We start from the raw sequence: 19,127 nt of genomic DNA, 5'->3' as shown, positions 1-19,127 counted from the left end.
TCTGTGCCTGGGCAAAATGGTTTTGCCTTTCCGGGGCGCTGTGCGAACGCCTCTGATTCTGAATGCTTTGCATCCGACCCAGCACCTCACCGTTCAGGAGCTTTACGGACTTTAAGGACAGCGAACTAAGACCAGTCCCAAGCCCCATCATGGATGTCCTGTTTCTCTCCTGTAAAGTGAACACGCTCTGTCTCCCTCGCAAGCTGCTGGCACCCAGCCCCGTGCTGGCGGGACACGGGTGCTCCTTCTGCACTTGCGTATTTCCTTTCCTTGGGAATGTGAGGACAGCAGAACCCGGGAGTGAAGAAGAGAGGAGGGGTGAGGAGAGAGCCAAGAAAGACCTAAACCGCTAAGAAGTCAGGCTGTCTCTGAGGTTGGGACCAATGGGGAGACAGATACCGCCCAGAAGCGAGCAGACCTGGGTCTTATCCTTCTCTGTCTTGGGTTTTCCAGCTTCCCTGTGTGATGTGTGTCCCCGCTGCGGGATGCCGGGAGGATGAATCAATACAGGGTGTCCAGGGGCACCCAGCACAGTGCCTGCAGAGAGGGATGGCCCCAGGTCCCAGTGCGCCCTGCAGCGCTGACCCCCATGAACAGGCTGGAGCTATGCAGGAAAGGCCACGGGTCCCCTACCTTTCTCGGCTCCGGCCTGGTCGTGCTTCTCAAAGAGCAGGTAGCGGGGGCTCTCGGGGAGAAAAGGCAGGGTCACCAGCTGGACCAAGGCAGGGACAGCGATCACTCCAAACAGGTATGGCCAGGTGCTCTCCTGAAGGGAGAAAGAGGAGGCCGATGAATGGATGTGGCCTTCAGTCATCCGGCTGCGGGTGGGCCCCTGGGCCAAGCGGTGTCAGCTCTGTGCAGAAGACCCTCCAGCACCAGTGGGATCCCCACCAACAAAGGCCGAGACAGGGAACAGACGCTGGTTTAGCACCAGCCCCACGTGTCTGGCATCGTCCACGCACGAGGTCGGTCCATTCTCAGAACCACCTGTGAGGTGGTGACCTGTGGGATTCAGGGGGACCAAGACCACTCAGGGGTATCAGAGCTGACCAATGCCAGGACTCTGGGAGGGCATCACGGTGAGCCTGAACGGGCTCCACTCCTTCCTGGTCGTGTGGCCCTGTAAACCATGCTCGTGGCCCCTCGAAATCTCTGTCTCTTCACCTGTGGGACGGGGACAGCCACAGCCACCTTGCAGCTTGTCCCGAGAGTGCAATCGGATAGCACTTGGGCTGTGGGGCCTGGTGCACAGCAGGTGCACAGAAGAAACTGCTGTCTCCATTGATGCCAGTCCCCAGACGCCTCCCAGGCCAGAGAGACCCCACCCAGGCTGGTCCTGTCCCAGGACACACAGGGAAGGTAGTGGCTGGAGCTTCCCTGATTCCCGCGGGTGAGCGTGGTGGGGCTGGCGGGGATTCTTCTCAGTCTGGGGCCAGGGAAAGCAAGCAGGGCCCTACAGCCTGAGCTACACAAGGGGCATCTGGGCCACTGGGAGCAGCACCAGTCGCCTTAACGCTGCTGAAGCGCAGCAGCGGCTGTTCCTAGGTGATTAAGGCAGCTTCTTCCTGAGCCGCTTTGTTTTTCAACTCCAGTTTACCAAGGAAGCTCTCCCCATGCCTCTGCTGGAAGAGAATGCCAATGGGAGGCAGTTCTGATGGAGAGAAAGCAAAATGCTCAATGCCAAATTCTTGACATGCTTTATTTCCTCAGAAAGAGAAAGGAGACCAGCAAGGAGGCACGTTCAGACCTGAAGAGACTTTGCAAGATGGGCCAAGGGAGGCTCAGCCGGCTTCAGGTCAGGTCCTACTGGAAGCATGTCCCTGGGGTCCCGAGCACCCTCGGGGACAGAATCCCCTCTAGGGTTCTCCCAGGGCTGGCTCCCTACAGAGGCCCTTGAGGCCAGAGGCCCCGGTAAGTTCTCAGTCCCCGAATCACAAGAGGGTGCAGCAGGCGGGGACCCCTGGAGCACAGAGCAGGCCAAGTGGCTGGAGAAGGACTATGACCAGGTCCTGATCTTCAAGGGACCTTCGATCCTACTGCCCTCTCTGTGTAAAATAGCAATTTATGTTCACAAAACTCCTCTGATGTCACCACCGCCCTGAGGGAACCTCCAGGCCAATGTCAGCTCTGGGTTTGGTGAGAACTCGGGGTGAGAGACAAGACCGGGTTGGGGGTGGGGCAAAAGGCAGACTAGTGGTGATGGTGGGGGGGGAGGACTGCCAGAGGGAGCTGGGATGGTCAGGGACTGCCCACAGGTATGGGCTTCCAATATTTTGGATTAGAAAAGAGCCATGGCCTTGCAACTTTGTGAACACACTAAAAATCACTTGAAAAGGATGGATTTTACAGTAGGTGAGTTATATCTCAAGTTTTTTGAAAGACCAAGGAACAAAGAAAAATGATGTACACATAAGTAGAATTTTGGCTATGCCTTTTTTGGTGTGAGTATGTTGTTGTTGATTCTGTTTTTTCTTCGAGTTTACCTGCTGTCTCAGTAACAGCAAACACAGAAAGCTTGTGGGGAGAGGGCAGGTGCGGTGGGAAGACAGGGGAATTAACCCAATTAAGCTCCTGTTAATGTGCCAGGCGTGGCGTGGGCTCGTCACACAATTGTCTCATTTTGCCTCCCAGCAGCCAGAGAGGCCAGAGCTGTTGCTGCACGTTTGAGATGTGAAGACAGAAAAGCCCACACGGAGGCCTGCCAGCCAGGAGGTGCAGAGAAGGAAGTAGCCAAGCCCATCCCCTAGCATCTAAAGAGAGGCGACCTTCCAGGGTAAGATCCTTGGAGCTGCGGAAGGGTGGAAGAAGAGGAGCTGGAAGGGCAGATCTGGAGTAGGAATAGCACATACGACTGTGCAGAGGCCTGATCCACCCAGATTCACTGGGAAACAAGAACCGCAGTGGGAATGTAGGGCCAGGGGATGCTAGAGACACGGGAGTACAGACACTGGAGGCTGGTCATGGGTGGTCTGCAGCCATTCCATGGCACTTGGACGTGGCTCTGAGGACATCCAGGAGCTGTGCAAGGGTCTGCACACCCTCCACTTCCTTGCATCTACAGTCCGGCATTTCTGCCATGCTGTCACTGAGTGCACAGAGTGGATTTCTAGTATTACTGACAAGCCAAGCTCTGGTATAGCCTGTGATCTGTGATGTCGTAAATGGAAGGACGTGTAGAATCTTTCCTAAGGACATCACTCTGGTGGCTGTGCTCTGGTGTCTACCTCCAGAGAAAAGCAGGTATTACTGACCTCAGGGCGGGTGACCCCTAGCTTGGGATGCTAACAGTGTTTGGAGCGGGGAAGGAGAATGGCAGGAATATTCAGAGTAGAGCTCGGGCGACATTTTACTCAGGGAGGGCCGAGCTTAGCCAACAGTGGAGTTCATGAACTCAGTGCCTACAAAACCCAAAATCCCATAGCCGTCTGACCTTGAATTCTGCCTCGATCCCCAGTTCTCTGTGGCCCTTGGCAACCCGACTGCTTATGCTTGTCTGTACAATGGGGATAACACTAATGCCTCTTCACAGGTTGTCAGGAGGGTTACGTGAGCTAATAGATTTATCAAGTGCTCAGCACAGGACCCTGTGCGCTGCAAGCATTCAACACACAAGAGTGGTCTTTATCATGAACTGTGGTGAGAAGCACATTACATAGATTATCTCCCTCAATTTCCACAATAGCCCTCTGAGGTACAGACCAGGATCACGCTCATGTTACAGAAATATTCACTGTAGCACAGAGAGGTTAAGTGGTTCATCGGAGCCACAATTCCATCACAGAGCCATGACTAAACAATAGGTGTTGGGCCCAAGAATCTAAGTTCTAATCCATGAAGCCTGACCACAGGTGCCTCGGTCACCGGTGGGGGGGCAGGGGGAGTGGCGGGGGCACGAGGCTTCCCGACCCAGGGGATCTGATCTTCTTCCATTGCTTCAGGCCAAAGAATCCTCAGTGGCCCTCCACGGTGCTCTTGGGCATTTGGTCCCTGCACAGAGCCAAGGACTCAGCATTTCACACCACACTTAGAGGGCAGAGACTGTGCCCAGTACAGAGTATCTACAGGAGAAACATGCGAGTATGGGAAGTGGCTTTTGTACGCACTGGTCACCTTCACACAGACCCCCTTGGCAAGAGCAGAGGACAGCCTCTAACTTTCTTTGTTAGAAGCTGTGCAAAACAGAAGGCATGTTTTAAATTTTTTTAATGTTCATTTATTTATTTGGAGAGAGAGAAAGAGAGATCAAGCAGGGGAGGGGCAGAGAGAGAGGGAAAGAGAGAGAATCCCAAGCAGGCTCCACGCTGCCAGTGCAGAGCCCGATGCGGGGCTTGAACTCACAGACCGTGAGATCATGACTTGAGCCCAAATCACGAGTGGGCCACTTAACCGACTGAGCCATCCAGGCACCCCGAGAAGGCGTGTTGTAAAGAATATGTATCACTCGCCTAGCACAGGACCACGAGGGGCTACGGAAAGTCAATCTCAGATGAGTCTTTGTAATGCCGGTTAGGGCCTCCTGCGTTCCATAGAGCACGAGGTCAGAGTTCTTACACCTGCTCATTTCACTCGGGAGGAGAGAAAAATGCATCATCTTGTTGGCCAGGGTGACTTTCAACTCCCTCTCAGGTAAAATGAGTGGGTCACACAATAACCTGACAGCCGTGTCCTTGAATCTGCAAGGTTTCCTTTGTAAAACAGGCCTCCTGGTCACATTGCCCGTGAGCTCGATGACTTCAGGCCTTTCCATAAACAATATCCTCCCAGGCTCTGATACGACTGCACAAAATGTTGAGTAGAGTTGGAACCACTGACCTTACCCCAACTCAAGTTCTTCTGAAGGACATCACCGTGTGCCCTCCATGTGCAGACGAGCAGGACAGGGACAGTGACACTGGCAGGCACACGTGCCACCAATGAGACAGGCTCCCGGGGCCACAAGTCAGTGCTTCTGGCAGCAAGAAGGGGAAGAAGGAAGCTTGTCTCACAAAGCCAGCCAGGGATGAAATGAAGTATTTTTCTATTTCATCATATTTAGGATCTGATGATGGTAACGGCTAAATGTTTATGGAGCGTTCCATGTGCCAAGCTCCACACTCGGTGCTCCACAAATACAACACGTGTTAAAGACACACAATTCATGATGCCGTCAAAGTACAACCTGGTTTTTATCTCCTATGTTCCTTTAAAGTTTAATTGGGGGGGGGGAGGGGCGCCTGGGTGGCTCGGATGGCTCAGTTGGCTAAGCATCTGACTTCAGCTCAGGTCATGATCTCACGGTTTGTGAGTTTGAGCCCCACATCAGGCTCTGTGCTGACAGCTCAGAGCCTGGAGCCTGCTTGGGATTCTGTGTCTCCCTCTCTCTCTTCCCCTTCCCCAACTCATGCTCTCTCTCTTAAAAATAAATAAACATTAAACATTTAAAAAAATAATGAAGTTTAATTGGCGAGGGGTGCTCTCCTCTGCCCCACCCCGGGGCCTCAACCTTAGGAGACAGATAGTCTCGGGGTGACAGTTTCAAAATAACAATCAAAATCAACCTGAGTGAATGGCAAGTTTTCTGTCTCCTAGTCCAAGCCTGCTCTGGACTTGGAGCCATGGTGGAAAGAGTTGGAGGAAAGGGGGTTGGGAGGGGGAGGCGGGGAGGGGGCTGCTTCTCATTTCCCTCCCTCTCCTTTCTTCCTTCTGCCACTTCCAGCCAGTGTGCTCTCCCTCCGGTCCATCCCTGGGACCACCCCTCCCTGTGGAGTTCCTCTGACCCGGGAGTTTGCATCTCCTCTGCAGCCAGGAGGAATCCACGGTCAAGGCTACCGTGCACTGTCGTGAAAGCTGCACCGGTACTGGTACTGAAATCCAGCCCGCGCTGGTCTCCAAGCTAAGGGCCCACGGAGCAGGCTTACTAATTACGCCTCTCATTTTCTGTATTACTGATGCTTTGGCATCTTGGGTCCTTACTGATCCTGTAGGCTTCCCCTTCCCGTCATAGTAAACAACTTGCCTGAGAGCATGTCTTTCCCTTGCAAACCAACCAGAGCCCACGCCCCCAGTGACTTCCTTTATCCAACTGTCACACATAAGCCCATATTCTTCCCACCCTAAGTTACCGGAAGGTCAGATAACAGACACCCAGACAGCCCCTGCGGCCCAGAGCTGGCCTGAGATCATTCAAACCATGCAGTCCTAAACTTGCTCCAGCTGCCTACCCTGCCCTGCCCATTCCTTGATGCAGAATCCACAACAAAGCTCAGGCCTTGTTCTCCCCTCCCTCCTGCTTCCTGATGGACCCCGGTGCCCGCCCTGTGTGGCCCTGCATGGGGTGGCACCGGAATGGTGAATAACAAACTCTTCTTCCAAAAGCAGCGGCCACATGTCTGTCACCTCAGCATAGCCGATAAAAGCCAATCCCAGGTATGTTTTGGGGGCAGCGGGGCCACCCCTCCCCCAGATACATGCAGGTTCTGGCTGCAAGCGACCACTCACTTCCCTCTGAGCCCCCGGCCCTTCCAGGCCACCTCTCCTGGTTCTCCTCCAGCTTCCTTGAGCACCTGGAAACGTGAGCCCAGCCTTCTTTCTATCTCCAGGACTTCCCCCAGGACGATGGGTCTTAAACTTAGCTGTGCACTGGAATCCCCTGGAGAGATTTAAAAACTGCTCATGCCCATTGTCTCCCACACTTGGAGATTTGAGGCTGGCTGGTCTGGGAGTGTGGCCTGGGTGCCAGGCTGGGTGCCAGGCCATCTCCAGATGGCCCCAGGGGCAGTGAGAGCCACCGGCCTTGGGCCTCCCCTCCATCCACTGGCAGTGAATGGCGGTGCAGGACCCAGAACTGAGGGGCTCATTCTCCAACGGCCAGGAGTGTGGTTGGCTGTTGACCTTGGAGGATGCTTTTTCCACCGAGGCTGCCCACCCCTCCCCAGGAGCAACCTGCATGCAGGGGCTGGCTGATGTGGGGACACATAGGCCTGCCTGTCCTCCTCTGTCTGGAAATGGAACAATCGAGGGGCCCTCCAGGTCCAGAGCCAGGCCTGGATCCCTGTATGACTGAGGGCAGCTCACCTTCCCCGTCTGCTGAGTTTGACTCCCTCACTCTCTGGCAGGGGTTGAGCTGAACACACTTCCCCATCGGCTTCCTGCCCACCAACGTCCATCTCAGGGTCTCTTTGCCAGGACACCCAACCTAATCCCACCTGTGGACCCAATGCCTCCAAAGGTCCACATCCAGCCCTCGTCTCTGCCTGGGGCTCCTCTCATGGCCAGTCGCCTGGGGGCAGCACCACTGATGACTCTTGGTTCCACATCTAAGCACAGGCCCACCTCCCGGCCCACCCAGGCCTACCCCTGGATCCCCACCTGTCCAGGAACCCAATTCAGGAACCTAGTCTCTCCACGCCTGCCGTTGACCCTCAGCTGCCATCTGACTGGCTGCCTGCCCTATGTCCCCGTTGGCTGTTTCTCAACCTTCCTCACATGCATTCCGCCCCTTCCTCCTTGCTAGGACTGGCCTTGGGGCACGTTCTTCCCCCGGTTCGCCTGGATTCCTGCAGCAGAATCTCAACTGTGCCCAAACCCTCTACATTCCGTTCCATCCCTCACAGCCTCAGTGATCCTTCCGGAAAGTGGATGTGGTGTTCTAAGTTACTTCTCTAAGACCATCCAGTGGCTTCCCTCTGCCCTGAGGGTCAAGCCCAAATCTCTTAGCTGGGAATCCCAACCCCTGTCTAATAAGAACCCTGCTATGACACCAGCCTTGCCTTGGGCTGGACAGAGGTCCATGCGCCTCGGCTCTGCTCCTGCAGATCGGTGAGCCTCCCAGATTCTAAGAGCTGATGCCACGCCCTTGAATGTGCTGTTCCCTTTCCTGGGAATGCCTCCGCCTTACCCATACAGCAACTGTCTACCCTTCCAAGTTTAGGATTCCCACCCATAGATAACATCTCTACCAGGTACAGAATCCCATCAGAGCATTTGTTAACTCATGTAGCAACGGATTTCTTTCCGGGTGTTTCTCTCTGACTAGACCAGCTCCTCGGGCCCTTCCCCTGCTATGTTCTTTCACGTTTCGGCCCAGTGCCTGGGCATGGCAGGTGTCCAGTTAAAGCTTGCTGACTGAGCGCTGGGTAAGGTGAATGGAGCAGGTCAGTGATGGTGCTGTGAGAGACGGAGACAGTGAAATAACACACATCTCTGCTTTTAAAGTACTTTATTTAGCTATCATTATTATTTTAAATTTATTTATTTATTTTGAGAGAGAGAGAGATTGACTGAGAGATTGAGAACATGTGGGAGCAGGGAGGCACAGACAGAGAGAGGGAGACAGAGAATCTTAAGCGGGCTCTGTGCTCTCAGTGCAGAGCCCAATGCGGGGCTCAAACGCATGAACTGTGAGACCATGACCTGAGCTAAAATCAAGAGTTGGACACTTCACCGACTGAGCCAGAGGTGCCCCGTTTATATTTTTTAATGCTCCAACTTCTCAAATGGCATCCTATTAAAGGGCTGAAATACCATAAGTAATATTCCCCTTTGAGGTACTATTATAATTTCCAGACTATAAAGGGGAAAACTGAGGCCCAGAAAGGTCAGGCAATTCATGCACAGTCCACGTGAGAAATTGAGGGGTGCAGGCGAATGAGAGCCTGGCTCTTCTGATTCCTGCATGGGGCTCCTTATGTGACATTATTCCCAGCAGGACACAGTTCTCAGAGCAAAGCGATACCGCATCACCTTCCCTCATGGAGGCTTCTAGGTGAATAGAGAATTTATATGCAGATCATATTAGCTACGACCAGTCCTGCTTCCCCCCGGAGAGTTCTACACGGAAGTCATCAGAGATCACTCAAGCTGAACTCCAATGGCTCCTACTATTACCAAAACATCACGAGGACCCCGTCAAGGCAAGACGCCAGAGCAAGCATCAGCCATTCCATAAGGAGAAACAGTGCAGAAACTGGTGCTCACCTTCAGAAGGGATGCTGACTGAGACCTGCGAATGCCCCTTGCTTGTCGAGCTGGGTCTCACAAGGGAATCAGCATCAGTCAACCAACGTGCATGGAATCCTTTGACCACGCCATCCCCATAGCCACCTTTCAGAGAGGGAGGGACCCTGCCGGCCGCAGCTTTGCAGAGCCCTGGGGTGGGGAGCCTGTGCCCAGCTGTGTCTACACCGCCTTGCGACGGGTTTGTCTATTACCATCTCCACTCTAGTCCGTGCGGAAATCAATACCACCTGGCCCTGCAGAGCACAATCCAGCCATTAAAACGGTTCAATTCATTGTGGCAAACGTATGTTCTAGAAATCACTATTTTTTGTATGTATTCAGGTTCTGATTCTATGTCAACAGAACAATAATGGGGATCTTAAGAACATGGGCTTCGCGAGTCCCCTTGCATTTTCCTGTGTGAGAAATAATGCTGAAATTATCTTCCAAGGACACACTTACCCTTACTCTCAGCAAGCTGCTGTGAGTTCCAGGTGTGAGGGAAGGACTTGAGCAGTGACCCACAGCGGCTTTTCAAGCCATGCTAGATCCCCACCCCTTTTCCTGCAACATTTTTCTGCTTTTCAAAGGGTTCAGTTGTCCTCTGCCTTGTGTAGTTCTCAAGCAATCTAATTGGAAAGTAAGGTCAGAAGCTATGATTCTGACCAAGCATTTTACTGATAAGGATACTGAGGTGATCCTGTAGCAAAATCTTCCATAAAATCAAGATGGTCCCTTCTCCATTTTAGACAGAGAAATCCTTGCAGTTTTTAAAGGTTGTTGACCCGCAGAGGACCTTCCCGGGCCAACCCACAGTAAGAGACAGGCACCAAGCACGTTGGAATCTGCTGGGTGCTTCATACACGGTAACTTCATCCTCCCAATACCCCTGCCTTCATCCGCATTTTACCGTTGAGGACACTGAGGCATGGAGAAGTTAGGTGATGCAACCACAGTCACACATCTTATAAATGGCTGAGCTGGGACTGACCCCAGGCAGCGTGGTGCCCAGCATGGTTCTCTTAACCCCTACACTTTTCTCATGGACAGACAAGGCACTCCTTTGCTGAGCCAGACCACATCCCTGACTTTACACTTATAGAGACTGTCCTTCTCTTTCCCCGGGGAATTAGGTCACCGCCATTCTTTTCTAAATAAACCCTGGACTTGAAGCCCATTATTAATCCCCTTCGTCAGGCTTCCGTGGTTCCAGCTGAGTCGTTCTGGCTTCTGAGTTTCATTGTTCAGATCCATTCACGGCTTTGTCTATTACCACCTCCACACCCCTCACTGTGGGTCATCTGCCATCAGATAGTATCCTCCAAATACAGCTCAAGAAAGGAAGATGAATGGGGTTTGTTCTAAGGCTTTAAACTAAAAGGCAGCTGATAGAATGGGAGAAGATATTTGCAAATGACACACGGGATAAAGGGTTAGTATCCAAAATCTCTAAAGAGCTTATCAAACTCAATACCCAAAAAGCACATAATTCAGTGAAGAAATGGGCAGAAGACATGAATAGATACTCTTCCAAAGAAGACATCCAGAGGGCCAACAGACATGTGAAAAGATGCTCAACATCACTCATCATCAGGGAAATACAAATCACAACCACAATGAGATACCACCTCACAGCTGTCAGAATGGCTAAAATTAACTATTCAGGAAACAACCGATGTTGGCAAGAATGTGGAGAAAGGGGAGCCCTCTTGCGCTGCTGGTGGGAATGCAAACTGGTGCAGCCGCTCTGGAAAACAGTGTGGAGGTTCCTCAAAAAGTTAAAAATAGAGCTACCCCATGACCCAGCAATTGCACTACTTGGCATTTATCCAAAGGATAAAACTGCTGATTCGAAGGGGCACATGTACACCAATGTTTATAGCAGCACTATCAACAATAGCCAAAGTATGGAAAGAGTCCAAATGTCCATCAACTGATGAATGGATAAAGAAGATGTGGTTTATATATACAACGGAATACTACTCAGAGATCAAAAAGAACAAAACCTTGCCATTTGCAATGATGTGGATGGAGCTAGAGTGTATTATGTTAAGCGAAATAAGTCAAAGACAAATACCGTATGATTCCACTCATATGTGGAATTTAAGAAACAAAACAGGTGAACGTAGGGGAAAGAAAAAAAAGAAACCATGAGAGACTCTTAACTATAGAGAACTAACTGAGGAATGATGGAGGGCGGAGGGTAGGGAATAGGCTAAATGGGTGATGGGCATTAAGGGGGGCACCTGCTGGGATGAGCACTGGGTGTTACATGTAAGTGATGAGTCACTAAATTCTACTCCTGAAATCAGTATTACACTATATGTTAACTAATTAGAATTTAAATAAAAATTTGAAACAACAAATAATAAAAGCATAAGGACATCGATGTGAATTGCACTTTCCTATTGATGACCTCCATTTGGGGCATATGTACAGTTGAGGCATGATTTTTAGCAGTCAGAGACCAGCCCCAGTTATCAAGAGCTCTGTGACCTTGGATGTCAGTCTCTGCCTTTCACAGCTCCATTCGGCTTTGGGGTTAGACCCAAATTCAAATTCAGGTTCTTTTACTTGCAAGCTATGGGGCTTTGAGCAAATGACTTATTCTCTCTGGAATCACAGTTGTCTCAGCCAGAAAATGAGAGTGGTAATGAAAACTTACTTTTCAGGGTTGCTATAAGGGTGATAGAGGTGATATCCTGAGCGTGGGCCTGGTACATATTTGGGAGCTAACAGATGTTGGTTATCTTTTCCCTTGGCTGTGGGAATGGATCCCCTGAGCCAGTCAGTATAGGTTACCCATCCTAATCAAACAACAGGCTGAGGTTAGATCTGCTGCCCCAAGACTATGATTTGGTTTCTGGGATGAGTGTATGGAACTCATGTCTCAGACCCAAGCAGGAAGTCTAGGAGTTGAGGCCCAGCAAAGCTGCTCTCAGAGGCCCCCATCTAATCTATTGGTCACTGCTCCTCCTTCTTCCCCCCCTTGGGGCCTCTGTCCAGCCATCTGGCACCTCTGCCCTGGACACAGACAGTCTGGTGGCCCTTTGTTGAGCCCACTGAGAAGGAGAATGGCACCCCTCCACCTAAAGGGTGCCGTCTCCTTATCTGTGAGACACTAGGCTGCACTGCACCAGGCTACACACTCCCATCCCCTGTGCCCCTGAGTGCCCTTGACTCTACAAACACATGGGGTGTGAGACTGGACTTCCAGAGCGATGCTAGGATTTCCTTCCCTTAACTTATTCACACTGTCATCCATTCTGTCCACACACATGTCCTGAAGGACAGGGCAGGTCTGAGGACAGTAACAGCGGGAACAGAGTAGCAGATGGCAGGCCTGCACTCAGCTCCTCCCAAGGAATCTCTGCCATAGCTTGCTTGTCTCTGACATGCCCCCTGTTCATAAAGCTGTGGCCAGTGCACCCCAGCCCATCTGGCACCTGTCATACTCTGATAAGCAGAGGCTGTGCTCAGAATTCTTGTTTTTCATGAAGACAGGTCTTTTTCAGAACCTCACCTTTTCTTCTGATCTTTCAAATACCTTAAGTGCTAGAAGACCAAAGCCAAAGAAAATGCAGAGACTTCAAACCAAAGGCCATCTGCTGGCACTGCTTCTTGTCACCAGCCACTCAGCACTGGGGTGTCCCTACTTCTAGGCTGTATGTGATTCAAGTGAGCTGGTGGGTGGCTGTGCCTGAGAGAAAAGGCTGGTTGGGCCCGTGAAGACCTAGCTAGTGCCAGCATAGCCCGTGTCCAGGAGTCTAAGGAGAGGCCACACCCTGTCATGGAAAGAAACTACCAGAATAAAGCTCATACTGTCTAGCTTGGCAATTCAAGGTGCTCCATGTGGCCACCACTGTCGCCTCAGCTCCTTTCTGGGTCCCTTCCCGTCCCCAGCGATTTCAAGCTCTCTCAAAGAACTCCTGTTCTCTGACACCTCCGAGCCTTTGCACGTGCTGTTTCCATCCCCTGGAAACCGTTCGACTTCCCGTGGCCTGCTGGGTAAATTGTTGCTTCTTCCTTTCAAGCCTCCCTGTGGGGCCTGCCCCGACACCTGCAGGCCGAGTTATCAGCACTGAAAACACACTGACTGCACGCAAAAGCATCGGCAGGCCTGGGGTCTAGGATGTGGGAGCTGGGAGTCTCAGGCTGAGGGGTCTGGCTGCCCTGAGCCAGAGACCCTGAATCGCCTGGGAAGGTGGTGGGTTAATGACAGAGGCCACAAACTCTGAAGCCATGATGCCTGCATTCCCGTCCCAGCTCTGCTGCTCTTTGGCAGAGAAACCTTGGGTAAGTTACTTCAATTCTCTGTGCATCAGTTTCCTCATCTGCAAAATGGGATCGATGCCAATCAATTGTACCTACTCAGCAGGGTGCTTATGATTAAATACGTCAGTATGTGTAAAGCGCCTGGAATGTATCTGGCATGGAGTTGGTGTCATGCACACGTTTGATATTATCACGATCATTACTGTTACTCGTGACTGGTGCATCTCTGAGCGAGTCATTGCCTCTGGCCACGGTTTCCTCATCAGTCCACTGAGAACACTGGCTATGCCAGCTCTGTTGTTCCTTCTAGATATAAATATTTTGAGTGATGCCGCAGTATGCTTTTTGAAGCAACAGATTTCCTGCTGTTTTTGTATTTGTTTGTTTGTTTTTCTTTAATGAGTGAGGATAGGATCTGGAGTCTGGGTAATGGGCCATTCACTAGGTGGCATTTTCCAAAGCTGAGCTCTTCAAGTGGAAACCATCATGTTTACTTGAAGCAAAGTGTGGCTTAAAAAGTATGCATTTCATAGAACAAGTTTTAAGGCTATGCACATCCCCAGGGACACATGGCCATGTTGCCCCATGGGTTCTCATCTAGGGGAATCACTCTGAGGGAGAGGAGGGGAAAGCCAGGGAGCCCAGACCAGCTTCCAACCTCTGGCATTGCTAAACAAGCTCAAGTCCATCTCCTACTTCCACTTTTTCCTATTTCAATATCCAATTGTTCCGGCACCACTTACTGAAAAGATCATTCTGTCTACTTTGGATTACCTCGGCACCTTGGTTGGATATCGTTGGTCATCTGTGTTTAGATTGAGTTCTGACTTCCCTGTTCTGTTCCATTGATCTATTTTCTATGGTTTTGCCATACAACATTGTGGTTTTGTTTTTGTTTGTTTTGAGAGAGTGAGAGAGAGAGAGAGAGAGAGAGAGAGAGAGAAAGCATGAGCAGGGGAGAGGGGCAGAGGGAGAGAGAGAGAATCTTAAGCTGGCTCCACATTCAGTATGGAGCCCAACTTGGGGATCGATCTCATGACCATGAGATCATGACCTGAGCTGAAATCAAGAGTCAGATGCTTAGCCAACTGAGCCACCCCAATGCCCCCACATTGTAATTTTGTAGTAAATCTTAACATCAGATGGTACAAGACCTCCAATTTTGTTCCTTCTTTTCGAAACTGCTTTGGCTATTCGAGGACCTTTAATATTCATATATATTTTAGAATCAGCTTATCTGTTTTCTACTAAGAAAAAGGGTGAGAAAGGATTTTCATTAGAATTACACTGGAACCACTGACGAGTTTGAGTACTGACATTTTAACCATATTGTTTTCTAGTCCATGAATATGGTATATATGTTTCTTTAGGCCTTTAATTTCTTTCAACTGTTTTACAGTTTTCAGCATACAGTCTTGTACAAGGTTTAATAAATTTATCCCTAAATGTTTCATATTTTAACACTACTTTAAATGATATTTTCTTTTTAATTTTCAATTATTTATTGCTACACATAGAAATACAATTGATCCTTTTCTACTGACTTTGTATCTTGTGACCTGGACAGACTTAATTATTAGTTCTATCAACCTTTTCCGTTAAATCTTTGGGATTTCCTACATAAGTAAACATGTCTTCTGTAAATCAAGGCAGTTTGAAATCTTACTTTGTAAACAAGATGCATTTTATTTGTATTTCATTGCTTTATTGCACTGGATAGAACCTTTAGTTCAATGTTGAAATTACTGATGAGAGATGATATCCTCACTTTTTTCCAGTCCTGGGGAAAGTCATTTAATCTTTTTTTTTTTTTTTTCAACGTTTATTTATTTTTGGGACAGAGAGAGACAGAGCATGAACGGGGGAGGGGCAGAGAGAGAGGGAGACACAGAATTGGAAACAGGCTCCAGGCTCTGAGCCATCAGCCCAGAGCCCGACGCAGGGCTCGAACTCACGGACCGCGAGATCGTGACCTGGCTGAAGTCGGACGCTTAACCGACTGCGCCACCCAGGCGCCCCTAATCTTTCACCATGAAGTGTGGTGTTAGCTGTAGGTGTTTAGGTTTTTTGTAGATGCCCATATCAGATTGAGTCTTCTCAATCTTTTTACTTTGTTTCATTCTGCATAGTTTCTTTTGCTCCATCTTGAAGTTGGCTACTGTCTTCCTCCACGATGTTAATCTACTGTTCATCCCATTCTGTGTGCATTTCATACTCAGTGTTGCATTTTTCAGCCCTAGAAGTTTGGCTCAGGTCTTTGTTTACACCCTTCATTCTTCTCTTCATCTCTGTGCCCTCCCCTTCCTTCTATTGCACCTGGAATGTATGTATAGAAGCTGTTTTAGCACCTTAATATGCCAATGTTATCGTCTCTGAAATTTCTGCTTCTGCTTATATTAGTTACTTTACCTTCTAACTATGGATTATGTGTTCTTGCTGAGTTGCATGCCCGGTAATTTTTTACTGGATGTCAGTCATTGTGAATTTTATGTAGCTTCTTGTGGGTTTTTGCTGTATCCCTTTAAGTAGTATCCAGCTTTGTTCTTGGATGCAGTCAAGGTCCCTGACATCAGTTTGTTCATTTAGAAGTGTTTCAGCCTTGCTAGAGGGGTACTGAACATTCTTTATTCCAGGCTAACACGGTCCCACCACTGAGGCCAAATCCCAATGAGAACTCTACTCAATGTCAATATATTGGGAAGTCTTTCCACTCCGGTGAGTTGGAACACTTCCAGATGTGTGTGAACTCCTGCTGTTATTTTTTTTTTTTTTTAATTTTTTTTTCAACGTTTTTATTTATTTTTTTTGGGACAGAGAGAGACAGAGCATGAACGGGGGAGGGGCAGAGAGAGAGGGAGACACAGAATCAGAAACAGGCTCCAGGCTCTGAGCCATCAGCCCAGAGCCCGACGCGGGGCTCGAACTCACGGACCGCAAGATCGTGACCTGGCTGAAGTCGGACGCTTAACCGACTGCGCCACCCAGGCGCCCCCCTGCTGTTATTTGACTTACCTCTTCCTCATCTTCCTCCTTCTGCTTCGGGTTACTTTTTCTGATGCATTTTGTTCAACAAAAGACTTGAGAAGACCTCTTTGCTGATATGCAGAGTTCATTCTGTCTCTCTGTAGCTCCTTCCTCTCCAGCATTTTTCTTGCCAATCATGCCACTAGGGCAGTTGTAGGGCCTACTTTATTTGCTTCCCTTCTCTCGGGATTGCTGTCTTGCACTGAGAGCCATCCATTTTAAGGAACTGTTGTTTCATAGATTTTGTCTGTTTCTTGGTGGCTTGAGGTGGGAGGGTTAATCATGGGTAAAAGCAAAAGTTTGTTTGTTTCTGGAAGAAAAATGTTAGGCCACTTTTCTCTCTGCATCTGGCCCCTGTTTCTTTGATCTCTGTCGCATACCACTCTCCCAGTTTACTCCAGTACCCCAGCCATGTTTTCTCTCCCTCAATCTGCCACACTCATCCCTGCCTTTACTATCCTTTGGCCTTGACCCCTTCCCCATCTTTGTAAGCTTGCTCCTTCTGACCAGTCACCTACAATGCCACCTCTCAAAGAAGCCTTCTCTGACCACCCAAGCTCGACTATTCCCACAGATATTCCCTATCTCATCGCCTTCTGAGTAGGATAAGGAGTAGCACCTGAGGACGTCCCAGGACTGCCAGTGAGTGGGTGATGCTGGAGCCCACATCGATGTAACACCTACTTCTTTTTTAATGTTTTCTGTTGTGGTGATTGTTATGTTTTATTTGGTGGGGCATAGGATGGGGAGGACAGACTTGATGTGACTCTACTTCCAACAACCAGCACCTGTAGCTCTCTTTTGGCTACTGAGTAACTCTTAGTCAAAACTTAGTTTCAAGAGTGTGTACTAAACAGGAGTTAAACAAGAATCATTGAGGGGTTAAACTACCAGGATAAAAAAGCACAGGTAGAAAGTATGTTTTTGCTTTAGAGAAATATGTCATTCATTCCTAATGGAAAGATGATAGCACTTTCCTCACCTCCAAATTTGTTCTTTTGTAATCCAGACCCTAAACCATTCAAGGCTTTCCAAGGACAGAACAGGTAGGAGCCAAAACTCTAGGTGTTGTTTGAGAGGAAAGAATAAAAAAAAGCATAGGAGTGACCTGAGTCTTTAGGACTGAGAAGGAAGACAAAAGTGTGGACTTTCTGTGATGAGCTTAAAACTGTCCCTGTCTTGTTTAAAGCTCTGTGGAAGTGGCAGGACCTCAGGTGGGGGATGACTACATGGACATCTAAGGAGACTGGACCCTGAGGGTCACAGCTGCAAACAACAGCAAGGGTCCTTCAGCCTGGCTGACCAGAGGGAGGACATCCATCACCAGCAGAGCCACCTGCTACCACAAGGACATGCTGGACTGAGCAGGAGGCTGGCCATGCATAATTTGCTCAGCTGATTCCCTCCCAGGCAGAAGGAGCCACTGAGGAACCACTGGGAGAAACAGCAGAACACGTGTCAGCCTCAGGGCCCTTGTACAACCCTGGGAAGGCAGTGAATGCCCAAGGAAGCCATTCACAGGAGACTCTTTTTGGCCCCAGTGAGGGGGAACTTGGGTTGGACTGAGGGGAACTTGGGAAGATAAAGACACGTGACTTTTCTCGCACTCCATCTCAGGTAGTGGTCTAGGCACTGGGGACAAGTGCTGATCTTGCAACTGGGAGAGGCTAGGAGGTCAAAGAAACAAGCAACTTTGGATGACTGAGCTCCCAGAACTCCTCAGCGTCTCTACCCCAGCCCTGTCGCAGTGTCACACGCACAGAGGGCAGTGTCACACGCACAGAGGCTACTAATTACAACTACTTTCCTACCACAACTTTTACCAGAACAGCTCTGAGTTAGACCTATATGCACTGCTTCTTGCTTCCCTCCTTCCCCACCTTTATATGAAACGCTAGTGGACTGCGGACAATCTCAATTTTCAAAAACCACGGCCACTCTTGTCTCTAGTTACAGTGAATCAGTTTCCGCATCTCTGTTGTCATGTTCTGGAACTTGGGGGAGACATTTATTTTGTTCTTGGAATCATTCTGGAATAGGGAATTCTCTTTTTTGCTTTTAAAATATTCATCATCAGTCTCACAACACACATCTCAGGAAGAGAAAAATATAGTAAAAACTCCACATTGGTCTGATTTGGTTCTGAGGACTTAACATTTGCCAGGCTCCACACAGACCTGTGGGGAAAATGTCAAAGTGTAATTCTGGGCTCAGTAAAATTTGGCTTTAAAAAAATGGTATATAGGTACTTGGGTTTTTTGAGAACTTTCATTTATCTCAAAGACATGCACTTGTTTTTAAGAAAATAAGCTAAAGATGCCAGAAACCAAATGTTGCAAATTCTTTCCATTGTTCCCAGTGAGAAGAGAAGGTATGTAAATGTTTCACTAGGAATCTTAAACACACACACACACACACACACACACACACACACCAAAAATCCTTGCAAAGTATATTTGTCAGAGGGGACAGGAAATTTACAATGGATTTATTTAACATTTGGGTGAATGTCTGCAGAATTGAAGTAGCTAGGAAAATAGCAGGGGTGAGCCCCTGATCAGAAGGCCGACAGGTACAGGGGGCTCTGGTTTCCAAGCTCCAGGGTAGAGCTCATGAAGTTCTCTGTGCTTGAAAAGCTGAGAACTTAATCCAAAACCAGACTGCCTGGGGTGGGTCCTGACACTTCCCAACTGTGTGGCAATAAATTAACTTCAGTTTGCCCATCTGTAAAATTAAGTACACAGCAGAATGCCTTCTGTGGAGGGACTACTTGGTAAGTGTTTGACAAACAGCAACAGTGACAAAGTCAGGGTTGTTTAAGAGATTTCTGCATTCCAGAAGGGGTCAGGTCA

At 49.3% G+C, this 19,127-nt stretch overlaps 1 protein-coding gene across 2 annotated transcripts in view; it reads right to left on the bottom strand.

The window, feature by feature from the left end:
- SLC2A9 (solute carrier family 2 member 9) overlaps positions 1-19,127 on the bottom strand; it is a 255,656-nt gene that overhangs the window by 116,804 nt on the left and 119,725 nt on the right. For both annotated transcript variants that reach the window (XM_047855181.1, XM_047855182.1), the window contains exon 7: positions 634-766. In XM_047855181.1, coding sequence (XP_047711137.1) covers positions 634-766 — 133 coding nt within the window. The remainder of the gene's footprint in view (positions 1-633; positions 767-19,127) is intronic.

Source organism: Prionailurus viverrinus, chromosome B1, assembly GCF_022837055.1.
Source record: "Prionailurus viverrinus isolate Anna chromosome B1, UM_Priviv_1.0, whole genome shotgun sequence".
Lineage (NCBI taxonomy): Eukaryota > Metazoa > Chordata > Mammalia > Carnivora > Felidae > Prionailurus > Prionailurus viverrinus.
Note: the sequence above shows the minus strand (reverse complement) of the source record. Positions and strands in the feature narration are given on the sequence as shown.